The sequence below is a fragment of the Lepisma saccharinum genome, chromosome 19 (genome assembly GCF_977018435.1).
Source record: "Lepisma saccharinum chromosome 19, izLepSacc3.1, whole genome shotgun sequence".
NCBI lineage: Eukaryota > Metazoa > Arthropoda > Insecta > Zygentoma > Lepismatidae > Lepisma > Lepisma saccharinum.
Window position 1 is genome coordinate 25,259,442 of NC_139247.1, and position 18,148 is coordinate 25,277,589.

Below are 18,148 nucleotides of genomic sequence, written 5' to 3' on the forward strand. Positions count from 1 at the left end.
GTCTTGCACTAGATATTGAACTTCTTTCCAGTCTTTGCCCTTTCTTCCATAGCTCTCTTTACATCGTCTTCTCACACCTTTCTAGTTCTTCCTCTTAGTCTTGTTCCCTGCATTTTCACTTTGTAGACCACTTTGCCTACGTGCATTCCACCAGGGGCGGCGCCAGAATTTTTCGACCGGGTGGGCAGAAGCTGCATATTGATAAATTAGGGTGGACAGTACAAACGTAAAGCATTAGTTGAGTTTGACTAACACGTATGGCCCCCCTCCCCCGCACCCTTTCTCTCACTCGAGATTTCCCTCTTACCTTGTGTAGAAAGCGATTTGGACACAAGGAATTCATCAAACCTTATAATCGTATCATTTTTTCAGATCATTTGGGCTGTAAATGTGACCTTTTCGAACACACTCAAATGTCAACCTCCCTCCTGAATAGTACACCCTGGACAGTGGCCTGCCCAAGGGGGGTTGGTGGGGGTTATAACACCCCCCTTGGCCCAGTATTCTTAAAAAAAGGAACGTAAAAGGAAAATATATCAAAATAAGAGCTGACTTCCAGAAAACTGTACATAACCCCTCCTTTTCAAACATCCTGGGCCCACCAGTGAACCTGGAAACTGTATTCTTGCAGGCAAATAAATCTCTGGCGCCTGTAACCGAAGTCAAGATATTCCTCTTGGTGCTTTGTGTCTCCTTGCGTGTTTGTGTTCGTCCCTTCATGACGTTCATCTAATTACCATTGAACCTCACCGTCACCATTGGTCAAAACTAGTAGAAAATCGACTTGAAATATAACAGAGAGTCCAATCAGTCTTTATTACTTTCCACAAATAGAGTATCAACAGTTCATAGCACTTCGAAAGTTGAGGTATTAATTTCAACTCAACAATGCTTAATTTTTTATCAAAACAGATAACTCTGTGAACAACGACGTGGTTTCAACCAAAAGTCTCAAATATTTTTGTCCGTACGTGAAAGAAATAGTTTAAATTTCAGACCAATCCATGGGTGTCTGGTAGGAGGGGGTGCAAGACAGGCACTCCCCATTGGAAAATGGGTCTTATCATAAACTTATACATTACACACTATATATTTCATTTCATTCATACTCATCATAAAGAAAATCACTCCTGGATTATTTTTTTTATTTAATTTGGCTGCCTCATTATAGGTCTCTGACACCCTCGAGTCAAGGTTTCTTTCCACCCCTTCTTCATCTTTTTTGAAATTCATGCAAGTTAATCATAAGAACTGCATAACTGATAGTGAAAATTTATATGTTGGAAGAGATCTTGTAAATAGTGCTAGCCACTAATTACATCAGTTCAGTAATACCATAGAATGTAATACTATAGATCTTTTCCAAACCTACAAAACAGTTACATTAAAATTTTGCCACATTGGTATGATAGTGATTGTGATTATTAGTTATTAATTAGAACAAATTAAAGATTATAATTTTAGAAACATTGCATTATTTGAACATGACAGTTATGTAAAAAAAACTGTGAAAGAATAAAGAAAGTAACACATCAAATTACCCGCGGAGTGGTTATCCCAGTGCGTTATGACCACAGGGGTCCCGGATTCGAATCCCGGTCTGAGCATGGGTGTTTTTGTGAGTGTCTCTTCATCATGATCATTCATACTCATCATTGCGATTAAGGCGAAGAAGATGTTTTTTTCTTTATTGTTTATTACTTTGATCAGGCTGAGATTTATGTGGAGGGTCGGTGCTGGCAACATCACACCCATCTATACACAGTTTCAGTTAGTGTAGTGTATAGGCCTTTAGCCCAAGTCATGCCAGATGGTTAGTTATACTTTTTAAAATTCCACATTCCTAATATCTTTTTTCTTATATGGCTGATTTCAAAGCAATTTTTCTCCATTGAAAGCTGGGAGCTGCAACTCTCCAAATCCATCTAAATCGCGATGAACTCTTGATCATATACACATACGTCATAATTGTGAATATCCAATGAAACTTACTAAGCCTGTTGATTGCTTCAAATCATAGCAGTGTTCATTAGATTACATTTAAAAAAAGAGAGTTCCTTTAGCTTTCCAATGACAAAATTAAGGAAGTAGAAAGAAAAGCTTAAATTAATTTCATTCAACAAGATACTTGCTCTAATATTCGTAAACTTACTTATTAGAGAAAAGTTCGCCAAATAACAGCAAAGCTTGCTATGGATGAATTGAAACTTGGAACTTTCTAGTATCTACAATATTCACAAGTAAAATATACATTGAGTGAGGATCAGCCTATACTTACAGAACCTTTTACATTTCCCAAATTGTATATATGTATTGAATTTGATTGGGTGGGCAATCGGGTGGGCACAGGAATTTTTGGGTGGGCGCTTGCCCACCCGTGCCCACCCCTGTCGCCGTCCCCAGCCATTCCCGTCACTTGACCAAACCATCTTAGTTGCCTCTGTTCTACTTTCTCTAGTAAGGGAGAATTTCTTATGGTTCGATTTCTCACTCGATCTCTTCTTGTCTTTCCTTCTATCATACACAAAAATCTCATTTCTATTGTCTGCAGTTTAGTTTGGTGTTCTGATCTCAATGTCCAGGACTCGCAGCTGTGCAGAATCGTTGGTAAGTATATGGTTTTATATACTGCTAGTTTTGTTGACTTCGTTATTTCCTTTTTATTGAGGAAGTTTCTCTTCAAGGCATTAAAAAAGCGTCCTGCCACTTGTTCTCTGCTGTTAATTTCGTTGTCTATTTTACCATCTTGCTGTAGTGTTGCTCCCCGATATTTGAAGCTATTAACCTGTTCTATTTCTTGATTTTCAAGGTATATTTTATGCTCTACCTCTTCTCTTGCTATTACGTATCATGGTCTTCGTTTTATTATTATTTTTTCATCCCATATTTTAGGAGTTATTTATTCCAAATTTTCATGTTATATTGTAGATTTTTCTGAGAGCTTCCTAAAATTAGGATATCGTCTGCATATGCAAAATGTGACAGATGTACTGGCCTCAAGTTTTTATATCCTAGCTGAAACTGTTTGACTTTTTTACTTTCTTTTATGACTTCATCCATCAATATGAGGAAATGGAGGAGACTCTTGTTCTTTCAAACTCTTCTGATTTAGTTCTACCAGTTCTGACATAGTTGAGGCATTTTTTAAACAAACTCTTTATGCCTTGTAGCTTTATTTTTATATTGCTTTATAATTGCACAGATCATTGCCACAGGTATGGTGTCGAAGGCTTTTTCTAGATCTATGAAGGCCATGTGTACTCTTTTTTCAAATTCTACAGGTTTATTGCTGTAGTTTGCTTGCTGAAAATGAGATCCTGTGTGCTTCTCCCAGGATGGAGATAAAATGAGGTTCAATTATAGTTCTTATACGTGATTCCAGTATTCGAGCATAATTTTTTGCCGGGGACACTGAGTAAGGAAATCCTTCTATTGTCTAATTTGTTTTTCTTTGTATATTGGTATTATGATACAAACTTGCCAATCCTCAAGCATTCTACTCTCCTTCCATACCAGGTTGAATGAATACTTGGAGCAGCATTTGTTTACTTTCCATTCCCATGTATCTCAACATCTCTGGTGTTATCTCATCATGGCCTGCTGACTTTCCTATCTTCATCTTGTTGATAACCTCATCCAGTTCGCCCATGGCAATCATATTTTTATCCTATTTCTCTTTTCCATTTCCATTGTTTCTCAGGTTCTCCTCTTGCTCCCACTGTTCTCTCTCACTTTCCCGTTTTGATCTTCCTCTATGGTCAACAGTTTCTCAAAATGTTCTTTTCATCTTCTCATTATATTTTCTTCGTTGATTAATAGGATGCCATTTTTATAAATTTCAATGGGTATTCTTAATCTTTCCTTACAGCCTTTAGTGTTCTCTAAAACAATTTCTGGTTTTCATTTAAATTTGTCTCTAATTTCTTGCAAAAAGCTTCCCAAGATTTTTGTCTTTCCACCCTAACCATTTCTTTAACACTAGTTTCTGTTTATTGTATTCTTCGTATGCGTTAACTGATATCTTATTCATGCTTTTTTTTTTAGCTCTTTCTTTCTTTTGACTTGTTCCTTGATTTCTTCTGTCCATCACGGTGTTCTCTTTTGCTGTCTTCCTACTTTCATCTTTCTACATGCTTTTGTTGCTGCTTCAAGAAAAATTCGTTTAAAATATTACCACATATCTTCTATAGTATTTGAAGTGCCATTTATTTTCTGTATTTTCTGTTGTATTTGTTCTAGGTATATTTGCCTTGAACGTTTATTATTGAGTTTGTGGTTCATTATTTTCCCATCTAGTATTTTATTAGTAGTTATTTTACTACAGCCCCACCTAGTGGTTGCGTGATCTTGTAGTTGGTGGTGGGGCTTGCGTCCTCTGATGATTCGCTAGGCTATACCAGCGGTAGCATAGTACTGGTAGGGTCTTCCATGCTAGGCAGACTAGCGAGGAAGAGCCAGACAAACCTACTGGTCAACGGCTTTAATTTCGGAAGAAGATGGATGGTCATCTCAACGACAGAGGAGGCGGATGAATCACACGAATAACATGTCTTTAAAAAACCGTGGATCAGCTGGCTCCGGTTGATAGTACCATGTGAGGGTCCCTTGCCAGGGTTTCGGTGAAGTCCTCAACGGCAGATGCGGCGGAGAAGGAGTTCTTCGGTACGACTCAGATGGCAGAAGAGGCAACCTTCCCTCTTGGGGTTTAAAATAAAGTGCGAACCCACTGCCTTGTGGTGAGGAGGGGTCCTCAAAGGCTAAGGGAGTACACTATGACAGATAAACTAGCAGGCCAAGGGCTAAGAGAGGAGGCATATCAAAAGGCTTTAGACTTAGAGGGTTGACAACCCACTAGTTCCAGAATATCTTGTTACAAGCAAACAGAAGGATGCCGGATGGATGACAACGTTGGAAACCAGGAGAGGAAACAGCAATTTGAAAATTGGAGCTTGGAATGTGTGTGTGTAGTGCATGGTCAATATATAGAACTTATGATAGAAATAAATAAAGATAAACTACGTATACTAGCAATAACCGAAAATAAATAGAAGGGGAGAGGGTGTGAACAGATGATGGAACCAGAAAGTGGGAATATATATATTTTATTCTACTCAGGAGTGGATATGAACCAACGAACTAAAGCAGGAGTAGGCATAATTATAACAGAAATATATCGATATCATATAAAAGACTGGCAGTATATAAAGGAGAGTCTAATAAAGCTAACTGTATATACCAATAGTACAGACTATTAGACTATTACCTATATTGCTGCATATGGACCAAACGAGAATGAGACAGTCGAAAAGATGGTTGCTTTATACAAAGTACTTCAGAAGTAATAGACGACAGTGAAGGAAAAATATATCTACTAGGAGACATAAATGGATGAGTTGGTAAAGAAGTGAAGGGTATTGAAGAAGTGATGGGTAAATATGGCGAGGCACATCAAAATGGCAATGGAAGAAGGATAATTATTCTGTGTGTCAGCAATGAGTTAATAATAGTAAACACCAACTTTCAACATAAAGACATTCAGAAGTACACAAGAGAGGAACTCAGTCGCATGGAGAAGTCCATCATTAATTATATCCTAGTGCAGAAAGCAGAATTTAGGAACGTACTCTATGCTAGAATGTGTAGAGCTTTTGAAATAGGAAGTAACCATCATCTATTAGTAATGAAAACCGTTATGACATTAACATTTAGGAAAGAGTCAAACACAAAGAACATAAAGGAGAAAATAATATAGCAGATATGCATAGTAAAATAAACTAAATCTGTCAATCAATTATATATTTTTAACTCTTTCATTTATTATGTAATTATTTTTATCATTCGACGTTTATGTTAAAATTGTATTATAATTTATAAAATCACGAGATGTTAGATGAGAACACTGCAACTTTCCTTGACTCATCGATCAGAAAGATTCAGACATGGATTTTCAAAATACATATGTAGCTACGCATATTTTGCACCCTTTTAAAAGTAGTTCTTTTTCTATTATGTTACTAATCATTAAAGATGCTTCAATACCATCTTGGAGGATGACAATTCATATTTTCTCCGTCCTCAAAGTAAAAAAAAAAAAATGGCTCTCTCAATCTAGTCTGCTTCAGTCGAGATCAGTTCCTCTGCGGTGGTCACGTGTTCGTGAAAGATCGGCAATCTTCGAATGGCTCTATCTTTCCTGTTCTTCCCCCACACCCGCAGTCCAAGTCCGAGCGTTCCTTGTCATGCACGTCATAGGAAAATTCACACCGGAGAGACACGTGACATTGGACATGCGACATGGGACACGCGACATGTGACATGAGACACGTGTCGCTTGGAATCGAACCCTCAGAAATCAATGTAACCTTTCGAACCGAAGACATACTGCAAAATGCACGTGTCGTATGTCGCTTACATATCTCTCGAACTGTGCCGTTTTCTCAATACCGTGCATCTTGTCGATTCAGTTTGATGTTCGCGTACGCGCAGTGAATGTTTCACTCCAACGAGCTATGTTTAAACTCTAGAAGAGAGCACAACCGGCATTATGTTTGAACTTCTAATTTGTTGATATAATAAAGTATCGATATGTACAATGTTTTAACAAAGTTTTAAGATTTAAACACAACGTTCTTTTCGCTTTATCATATTTTTTGATGCAGTTATCGACTGTAATTTGCCTTGAACATCGTGTAAAGAGGCTGTGCTTTCGCCAATTACAACGTGATTGCTTTTATTTGAAAAAGCCAGCATATAGAGGCACTTTAGTCCAAAATAGATCAGTGAACATGGTATAGTACTCTAGTTCATTGTTTCTCAACTGCCGGGCCGAGACACGAATCCGTGCCCTCGTATCAACTATACTGAGCTGCGAAATGTTCTGCTGAAAGTGGTTGACAACTATCCTAATCCCAATATCATATTTGAGTTATGGGTTTTCGTTTTTTACGTCCATTTTATGCACAAATATGCTTATCAGGACTCAACCTACAGTTTAAAGCGGGACTCGCAGCACTATGTGCCTCCACAGGTTATCGAACCCGGGATCACTTAATTACAAGGAGACGACGTTATCACTTCCTCATTCATATTATCATATTTGTCAACAATTCTACACAAGTAACAAAACTACAGGGTGGCTCAATAAGTCACTTAACACCCTCAGTACAAGGCCACTGCGGCATGGAATTTAAAATTGGCGATGACCAATCATTGCCTGGCCAAGGGGGAACCACATTGACGCCACCCACACGGTCGGCGGCCATCTTGATGTCCGCCATCTTGAATTCAACTTCAGAATTTTAAATGGGAAGGGGGTCGTGCGACATATCAAAATGGGCTAGAATTTCACGAGAAATGCAATGGTGAAGGTTTTTTCGACGTATCTTTAACCAGTAAAAAGTTATGACTGAATTCTTGTACCAATTTGCTCCTTTTCGAGGTGTTAGAAAAATGCCTTAAAATTTGTTTAGCGCATCGGTAATGCATCGAGATCAAAGTGACGTCTGGCGAGAGACGTTCGCATGCCATTGCACATTATTTTAATCGGATACATCCATGAAGAGTTGCTCATTATGAATGGTTGTCGCGAACAATTTACAGTGTGACGCTTCCATTGAATTAAAAGTCCTTCACAGTGACAAGGCTAATGTTTATGTTCAGAAGGAAGTTTATAAACAAAATATTCGATGCTTTTTATCTGATAACCCATTTTTGACAGATCAAAGCTGAATGGTTAGTGTTGGTAAGTTAATGGTGTGACGTGCTGTGTGGAACACGATTGGTTAGTCAATTTTCCATCAACGGAACCTTAAATGCTTAGGGCTACTTGGATTTGTTAAATAAACATGTTTTTTCATCCTTGCTTATGGAAGAAGGTACTTTTTACAGATACAGTTCTTCAATAGGGAAGAACACCAGAACACTTATGGGAACGTTATGAACCAGTTTTTGTCCAAAGTTAGTTATCAGATGACAAGGGTCACATATTCTGTTTAGGAACTTCCTTCTGAACATAAACATTAGCCTTGTCACTGTGAAGGACTTTTAATTCAATGGAAGCGTCACACTGTAAATTGTTCGCGACAACCATTCATAATGAGCAACTCTTCATGGATGTATCCGATTAAAATAATGTGCAATGGCATGCGAACGTCTCTCCCTAGACGTCACTTTGATCTCGATGCATTACCGATGCGCTAAACAAATTTTAAGGCATTTTTCTAACACCTCGAAAAGGAGCAAATTGGTACAAGAATTCAGTCATAACTTTTTACTGGTTAAAGATACGTCGAAAAAACCTTCACCATTGCATTTCTCGTGAAATTCTAGCCCATTTTGATATGTCGCACGACCCCCTTCCCATTTAAAATTCTGAAGTTGAATTCAAGATGGCGGACATCAAGCTGGCCGCCGACCGTGTGGGTGGCGTCAATGTGGCCAGGTAATGATTGGTCATCGCCAATTTCAAATTCCATGCCGCAGTGGCCTTGTACTGAGGGTGTTAAGTGACTTATTGAGCCACCCTGTATTATTAGGTACTCTTTATGATTATGCTAGAATTTATTTATCAACATTCAATTTCATAGGTACATGTTAATTCATGTACAAAATCTTAAATACTGTAAAGATTTACGAGGACAATTCTTGGGCTAAGGGCATTGACTTAAAAAAATACCCGGACATGGTTTCACGAAGGTTGATTGATTGATTGATTTGCTTCATTTTACATCGGTTTTGTGCTACGTTTGTCAAATTTTCGAAGATGGGGATGAGTGATGATTTGATGAAATTAATGAATGGACACTCACAAACATCCATGCCCATGCCAGGATTCGAACTATGGACACCTGGTCACTCCGCCACGGAGGCCAGCTCACTAATGTTGAGAACCATTTCTCTAGTGTCTAGGTATTTTTCGCTTTATTCAGGCTGGAAAGTATAGCATATACAGTTTGAAGTCAGGCACAACATGCCTCTCGCGAGTTTCAATAACTTGCACAAATTTTACAATGCGATTTAGATGTAACAATGTCTCTTGTTACTTTTTTCAGGTGACAAATAAACTGATTAATGCAATTATATCGGTATCTTCATGCGAACTGAACAAATAAACAAGTGTCGCTTGCCGCGTGTTGCGTGCATCCTGTCGCGTGTCGCGTGTCTCTTTGGAATGAATTCTTCCATAATAAACGGAACAATAGCGTCTGCAATTAAAAGAGTAATTTAAATAAGTGCTGATAATCTGACCTTCGCTTCTTGCATAAGAGAATTAAAATTATAGCATTAACTGTTTGTCCCATTAACATTATTTTCTTTGGTTGATCAAAATTATTTAAAATGTTATACGCAAAAATGTTCAGTCGCGTGGTATATCCGTGTACTTATCATAACTGCCCACGTGCATTTTCAGTCCTGATTTTGATTTTGCTATGACAGTTCTTCAGAAGTTTAACTACAGATTCGGAAAAAATACTTTTGGGGGCAATTTCTTCTCAGAAGTTGAACTTCAAAGTGCTAAAAACTAATCTAATCTACAAAAATTTTGGAAATACTGCTAATATAGGGGAGTCCAATTTTTTAATAAATGTAGTAAGTAATATATTTATTTGTTTATTATTTGTCCCTACATATTTCCTAAAACGTGATAGGTCCGTCACTCATATTACGCAGCTTGTCTTACAAACTTCTGCAGTAGAGAGTGGTTTTATGTCTAATACATTATTAGTTGTTACAATTCATGCGTAGCACAAAAAGGAGTATAATTTGTGGTGATAAAAGAGAGAGAATGACAGTCGACGCATTTTTTAAGAAATCTAAAAAGAGAAAAAAAAAAGATTGTATCAAAAGATAGGTCTGTGCATACACAGTAGTTTATGTCCATTTCGGCCAGTGGTGAAAGGTGCCTCTACGAGGACTGCAGGAATACTGAGCTGAAATAATGAGACGTGCATATTGGAGTTATCTGTCTTACCGCTTCGAACCACATTTCGTTAGTACACAATTACGTTTGGGACACGTTTTCTATATTTCCGTACTTGTGTCCTTTCCGTTCAATGATATTGTCGAGTGAGAGAGTTGCTGTATACTTTGTTACGTCACCCGGCACCCCCTCCCCCTTCGCCCCCACTCCCGCTACCGGCGCGTCGATTCTAGCCGAGACTCAGTTCGTCCAACACCGGGACTGCGAGCGCACACCAAACCGTCGTTTCATCGCGTACGCCGCAGGTCTTCTACTCGTGACCGAGAATTCGTACGATAGTTCTGCTACCCTAACGAAATTGGCGAGTGTGCAACTTCACAGAAACTAAAGACGCGTGCTTATTTAGACGTTCTAATGCAAATGCACTAGCCTTCGTACACATTGTGCCTAACTGAATATACCATAATATTGTCATTAAAGTAAACAAGGAAAGCAAATACGAATTTAGGACTCTTGCGTGGAAGTTAGAAGTTTCAAAATCTGTGCATAACCGACTTGCTGTATACATATTTTATTTTTGCAAGTTATCTGTTTGTCATTACGTTTTGGTCGACAGTGCAGCAAAGAAACGTGTGTAACTGTTCGAGGACGGGAAAAAGTTGTGTACAATATCACTGAAGAAAGTGAAGTGAAGTGCGTACAAAGAAGATGGAGGTGACGAAGAACACATGTCAGTTGGTGCTCTGGGTTATCTCTCTCCTTTCTATCTATGCAGGTAAGTGCATTGGCTGAATTAGAGGGAGTGGCAGAGGGGCAAGTGTCCTCCCAAAAGGGATACCTAAGTATTACAAAAAAGTATTGGTAGCATTGCATTGAAACGAACAAAAATGTTCTATCAAGCCTTTAGACGATACTGAAAGAATAAAACAAAGTTTACATTAATCAGGAATGAATTTATTACACACTTAAGTCAACAATGGAAATCGAATCCGGGGTTTGTTTTTTGACGGCAACAACGTTAGCTGATTGACACTAAGCAAGAGGATTTTATTGCACAGTTTCGCCCGAGGAAATTAATTCTAAGCTTATCGTCTTCTGTGAGCATTGATAATATAAATAACCTGCAGCTACTTCAATTTCACAAAAACCTGACAAAGACCTTATAATGAAAGGATCGTGGGTCTGTCTTCTGGTGGAGGTCCAGTCACCGGAAGACAGAATGGGCCACATAGATCCTGAAAGCATAGCTTCCCTGCAAAGCATTATGTGTGCTGCCTAACTCTATGGCGATAAGTCGATAGAAATAGCAAATTTTCATTGTCGACTTCTGCCACCACCGTAGAGATAGGCAACACAATGTACATTGCACAATGGTTCGGATTCCACTTTGAAAGTTCAATCCCGATCGATTAGTTTATCTGATCACAAACTGGACTTACATAACGAACACTTTTAATTACCTTCACATGTCGAAACGTTCTGCACATTTGATTTCCAGTGTTACATCCTATCATATCCTTAGGCATAATCTATTTTTCTCCCAGAAAGAAATCCTAGATCCACCAGTAAGTGATATTGATTCATTGATTTGGTTTATTTTACTCCGCTCTTTTGCCACTTTTGGCTAATCGTGAGGATGACAGTGAGTGATGATATTATGAAATTTGATGAAGGTACACTCCCTAATAATATCCAATAGCGAAGACAAATTTGCATTTTTTTGTTTTTACGTTGCCTTTCTCTCACTTTAAGCTAATCTCGACGATGAGTATTAACCATTGACCCTGGGCAAAGGGAAATGAAAGCATATTGTCCACTATCTTTTACATCCGTTGCATGTAGCAGATAATGTCCAGCACAGAGACAAAGAGCAAGATAACGAACAACTCCCTATTATTGCATTTGACGTTGCATGTACTTACATCCAAATATCTCTCTCCCTCTTCAATTTTTCTTTTAACCTCACAGGAAGAAGCACTGTGATAGCACAGGGTTTGCTATCAAACCATTTTGTTACAGCTATCTGTCCACCATTCCTGACTACTTGATCCCATGATCCACGACTTTATTAACTCAGAACAGAATCTGCTTTAAATTTTCTGATTGTGGTATATGGGATATATTTAAAGTACCTGCACCTTGCATCGAACGTTCAGCATGAGGCATGTCAAGCAGATACACCGAAGTAAAATAGCGGTCAACGCAATTTGTTGAATTTGAAATTTTTGGTGTGTCACATTACATGAGATCAAGGCCATTATCATAAGTAAACTATAACTAATATATAGGGTGACCTGACGTCCCGTCTTGACCGAGAGAGTCCCGTTTAGGAGACGTGCCCCGGTCGTCCCTAATATCCTTAAAATGCCCCGTTTAATAAAAATCTAGAAGTTAGCTAGGAAAGTAGATATAAATTTGAGACATTTCATGTTAATTGAAGTCGATATCATATTTTAAACTAGTGTCATGGAAACACTCTTCCAAGTTATTCATAGAAATTTGTTATTTTGCACATTTAGCGTCGCTTTTCTGACATTTTTGGCTAATTGCGCGTAACAATACAAATGCTACAATTTCGTCGAGAAGCTTCGAGCAGGCAACAGTTTACTGTTTAAGTTAGCTCGCGTCGCGGATTTTATTGTTTTGTATGGGTTCCGGTGTTTCTAGAGCAGTGAATAAATGATTGATTGATTGACTTGGTGTTTTAAGTACACTTTATGCACAGTAAGGCGAATCGGGATGGGACCTACAGTTTAAAGTGGGATCCGAACCACTATGTGCCTCCACGGGGTATCGAACCCGGAACCCCTTGATTACAAGGTGACGTAGAACAGTGAATAAGTATGGCCAAGAAGCGTACATGTAGTTTCAATGAGGGACTGCACGAAGAATTTAAATTTCTGCGTCTCGACACAATTTCAAAATACAATTCCTAATGAACTGGTGAATGCTAATATATTTTCTAGTTTAACTAATAATAATAATAAAAATAGGTTTATGATTTTCGATTTTTCAGGAGGGATAAACTGACTTCCCTGAGCCGTCCTGTTTTGGGGTCAAAATATTATGGTCACCCTACTAATATAACTGTAACGTCGAGGGACTAAAACATTCTTACTTGGATTAAAAGCTGAGGCTCTAAAGGGCACTCAGCACATACAAGGACCAAACACAAGACAACACACACACAATCCTACAGAGGATTATACTGGACATAGCCAGTCCAGGGTGTACTACGAGGAAGTGAGGTTGACAATTGGGTGTACTACGTGGAAGGGTCACCCCTTACACCCCTCGACTTAATGCAGCTTAAAAAGTGTCTTAATACCACTTACAGTGATGTAACGCCTAAAACATAAAGAAGGCAATTGTGCTGGTAAAGGTTTACTGCCAAAAATGGTAATTCGTGATGAGGAGTAAATCTTCATACGATTCCTTTTCATAAAGGCATTAGATCTTTTTATTCGTGAGAACTGCCCTACGTTGCGATGTTTCTAGTTGTCATTTCCAGTATTCAGACAGATTGAAAATGATCAATTATAGATTTCCCATTCATTATTTCATAATCCATCGTCTTTCTTGAGATGAAGGTAGATGAGATGATATAAATATACAAGTTGTAAAATACTAACACAAATGAAGAAAATGAAATGTTTAGAAGAGTTTCTGGATGCCCCTAATACAATAGTATTGCTAATACAGGGTGGGCACAAAGTACCGTGACCCCCACTAATATATGATATGGTATGAGGTATACCAATTCAGTATTTCACATATGGAGTTAATCATTTTCGTAAGACAGAATTATTCGTCACCATGTCCTGTGTGACATCTTCCTCAACATTGCTGGAGTAACGTGTGTGAACGCGCTCCGCACAGCGTCTTTCAAATCTTCACCGTATCATAACGGTCCTTGGCAACAATTTCCTTGATAAAACCCAATAGTGCATTGTCACGCGTTGTGTAGTCAGGGCTTCGTGGTGGCCAGTCAAGTGGAGCCGGTAAGGCAGGAGACCCACGACCAATCCAACGTTTTGGAAATACTTTATTGAGCTACTCGCAAACTCGAATGGCAAAATGAGGGGGTGCACCATCTTGCTGCAACCAGCATGTTTGCCTAACCGTCAAGAGGGGTACAAACCAATTACAGAACATGTTCAGATATTCATGCTGATTCACAACATTTTCCATAAAATAAGAACCATAAAGGCTTTTACTGTCCATACCTGCCCCTATCATGACATGAGGAGGGTTGTTCTCCAGTTCTTCGTAAAAATGAGGGCTTTCGTTTAACCAGAACACAACGTTCCGTGCACCGGAGCTCCGATAAATGGCACACTCATCACTAAAGATTACTCTTCCCCGCTTCGGTATCGTGTCAAGTGTCTGAAGCAGTGCGGCACATGCGTCCTTCCTGTGCATCAAGTCATTGTCCGATAACTCATTAACACTCATCAGTCGATATGGTCGTACCTTTAAATCCAATTCATGTGCTTATGCATTGTGGACCGGGGTATCCCCAGTTCCGCGGATCTCTTCCGCGTCGACTTCATTGGGGATCTTAACACGGATTCGGCTGGGTCTGATTACTGTAAAGTTGTCCCGACCCATTTTCGTTGCCCACCTCAAACTTAGTCAGAACGTTAGTTCTCGATAGTTCTCATAAAATTTTCGTTAGTTCCACAAATACATAGAAACTATTAAGGAAATAAATGGGTCGGGCCAACTTCACACTTTTTCGACCCATATTCAACTTCGAACTGAAAACCATCCAGATCGATTGATTTTCGTTAGTTCCCGTTAATTCTCATAAAATTTTCCTTAGTTCTCAAAATACTAAAATAGGTTCTAAAAATTCTGAAATAAGTTCTAGAAATATTAAATTAGGCTCGAAAATCCTGATATGGATCCAAAAAACTTAAATGGTTCAAAATTTCTAATAAGTCCTCATTAGATACAATAGTTAAAAAAATCACAATAACCCTAAGGAATTTTAGTACATATATATGTAACAAGCAAATATTAATATTCTAACCAAATTTTCATTTGTATGCATCATTTTCAAAATTATGCACAAATTATTGCGATACTAAGCTTGTTCTATTAGCAAATGTCACTTGTTGACATGAAAAATGAATTAGGATGTATTATTGCACAATTTTATTGCTGCACAATATCCGGGAATTATGTAAGAATTACTGGCTCTGGAAATCATGCGTGAATTTTGGGAAACATGAAAGAAAGGTACAAGCAGATGTTTTATTTTATCTTTATCTTTTAATTATCTTTCAACGGAAACACAGTCAGTGGTGAAAATTTAAATGTTTAAACGTTACTTCGCAAGGCGTGAATGCCACAAAAGGACCGAACTGACGCGAAAGTGAACAAGACCACGTCGATCAGAAATTTGCATTTTGGATTGCGCAGGCGTTACCCCCACATCCCCTATACGCCTTCATGGCGTGGTGCTATTCACAGGGGAACACTTATTTTTTTTGTTACTTTTTATTTTTTTATATATATATATATATATATATATATATATATATATACACAATTATTTAGATATATATTAGTAGGGCAACGACTACAATAAATTTAAGATATCGCTCTTTGAACTCAGAACCACTACATTAGATTGGCAAAATGCAACAGGACTTGCTCCAAGACCAGATTCAGCAGCCATTAAGTTAAATTATTTTGAGTTGGTGTTTTAAGTCCACTTTATGCACAGTTAGGCTAATCGGGACTGGACCTACAGTTTAAAGTGGGATCCGAACCACTTGTGCCTCCACCGGGTATCGAACCCGGGACACCTTGATTACAAGGCGACGACGTTACCACTGCACCATCGGGGAAGCCCTAAGAAGTTAAATTATACATGATACACTTGAAAGACAGATTACAAATATCTTAAGCTACAAATGTATAAAGGTTTCATAGTACATTTTGGATAATTTAAGAAACAAACTGTTGATTGACGGTATACCTTTGATAAGTGTATCGAAAGATGTAGAAATATGTTTTTCTTTCTTTTTCTCTTGCTTCATATGAATTTTCATATGGTAAATTCAAGAGATGAATTTTATAGTATTAGATTCTATTTACAAAATATATACGAAAATACTTTAGATATGTAATAAGCTTACTGAAATATGATGATAAAACTTGGAAATATATCCATTCAAGGAAGCCAATCTTTTCCCAACAACTGCTTATATACCTATCAATTCTAATTCAAAAGCTGCATTTAGTTACAAATGTGCTTTTACATTAGTGATATAGATCAAAGATGTGGAACTAGAAGATTTAGGCCAATTAATCTATTTTAATTAATATGAAACAGTTCGCGGGGTGGAAAAGGCGAAACAAGAAAGCCGCGGAATAAAATCTCCTCCCCCCTAAAGAAAAACGGTTATCTCCGACCACTTCCAACTCCAAATTTTCACAACCCATTTATCTCATGAATACAATGGATACATTTGTCAAAATTACCTAAGTATTAAAAAAAACATGGCAATATTGTTTAAAACCTAACATGGAACGCTGTATCGTCAAACTCGACTGCGGAAAATAGGGAAACCACAAATGGCCTCCATATTTCTTGGACGATTGTTAAGAACCAATATATATATATATAAAAAAATATGTTGGGAAAGGAAATTGGATACATTTTGAGAACTAACGAAAATTTTATGAGAACTAATGGCAACTAACGAAAATCAATCGATATTGATGGTTTTCGGTTCGAAGTTGAATATGGGCAGAAAAAGTGTGAAATTGGTCCGACCCATTTATTTCCTTAATAGTTTCTATGTATTTGCAGAACTAAAGAAAATGTTAGGAGAACTATCGAGAACTAACGAAGAAATAACGTCCTGACTAAGTTTGAAGTGGGCAACGAAATTTGGCTGCTCAGGCCAACACATTTCGCCTAATCATATATTTAGTCAATAAATTGGATATATTTGATAAAATGACTAAAGTTTCAACAAAATTGATTCATACTCTCTACATTCTACAAGTACGGACCATTTTTTGATAAACATTCCGTGTCAAAATTGGGAAACTTCAAATTGCTTCCATTTTTTGATCGGCGAATAAATTGGATAAATTTTGAGAACTAAGGAAAATTTTATGAGAATTAACGGGGACTAATGAAAATCAATCGATCTGGATGGTTTTCGGTTCTAAGTTGAATATGGGCCGAAAAAGTGTGAAGTTGGCCCGACCCATATATTTCCTTAATAGTTTCTATGTATTTGCGGAACTAACGAAAATTTTATGAGAACTATCGAGAACTAACGAAGAACTAACATCCTTACTAGGTTTGAGGTGGGCAACGAAATTTGGCAGCCCAGGCCAACACATTTCTTCTAATCATTTATTCTGTGAATAAATGGGATACGTTTGATAAAATGACTAAAGTTTCAAACAAAATTGATTCATACTCTCTACATTCTACAAATGCGTACCAGTTTTTGAGAAAAATTCCATGTCAAAATTGGGAAACTTCAAATTGCTTTCATTTTTTGATCGGCGAATAATTTGGATAAATTTTGAGAACTAACGAAAATTTTACAAGAACTATCGAGTACTAACGAAGAACTAACTTCCTGATTAGGTTTGAGGTGGGCAACGAAATTTAATGAGGTGTCAATAGTTCCATAGGATCCTGCGAGATTTAATCTTTTCCAGCTTCACCTTTCTCACGTTCGGGGAGCAAGGACGTGCATATACCATGTCGCTAACTATAATCCATAAAATATAATGTTGGAAACCCCCCACTACAGAAATTCGTTGACAACCTAAGATATAATATTTTATCAAGAGTTTCTTATCTGCCACCTTTCAAATTAAATACTCAATCCTCTAACCAAAATTTCTATTCCAATTTTAAATTTAATGTTGATATTGAAGAGTAGATATTGTCCTATCAAAAACAAATAATTCTCAGTCCCCACACCAGAATTTACGCAACAGTGTAAGACGTAATTGTACGAAATATACAATAATTTGATATCGCCAAAATTTCAATCCACTCTCACTAAAACTCCCGTCATAATCTAAGACTTAACTATACGGCATACGTTTTTAGAAGCGATATCGGATTTCTGTGTAATGCAACCCTTATGTTTGATTGTTTTGAAATAGTGTGTGTTCCGTGAGTGTTATTTAATAATGTCGCTCTCGAAACCTAGCACCAGAAGTACAGGCTAAATTAAAATA

General features: G+C 37.7%; 1 protein-coding gene across 1 annotated transcript in view; it reads left to right on the forward strand.

Moving 5' to 3' along the window:
* Nucleotides 1–10,175: 10,175 nt before the first annotated feature.
* The window catches only part of LOC146002812 (uncharacterized), a 424,567-nt gene continuing 416,594 nt past the window's right edge, over nucleotides 10,176–18,148 (forward strand). Inside the window, exon 1 of the mRNA XM_083140770.1 lies at nucleotides 10,176–10,694. Coding sequence (XP_082996896.1) covers nucleotides 10,628–10,694 — 67 coding nt within the window. The 5' untranslated portion in view covers nucleotides 10,176–10,627. The remainder of the gene's footprint in view (nucleotides 10,695–18,148) is intronic.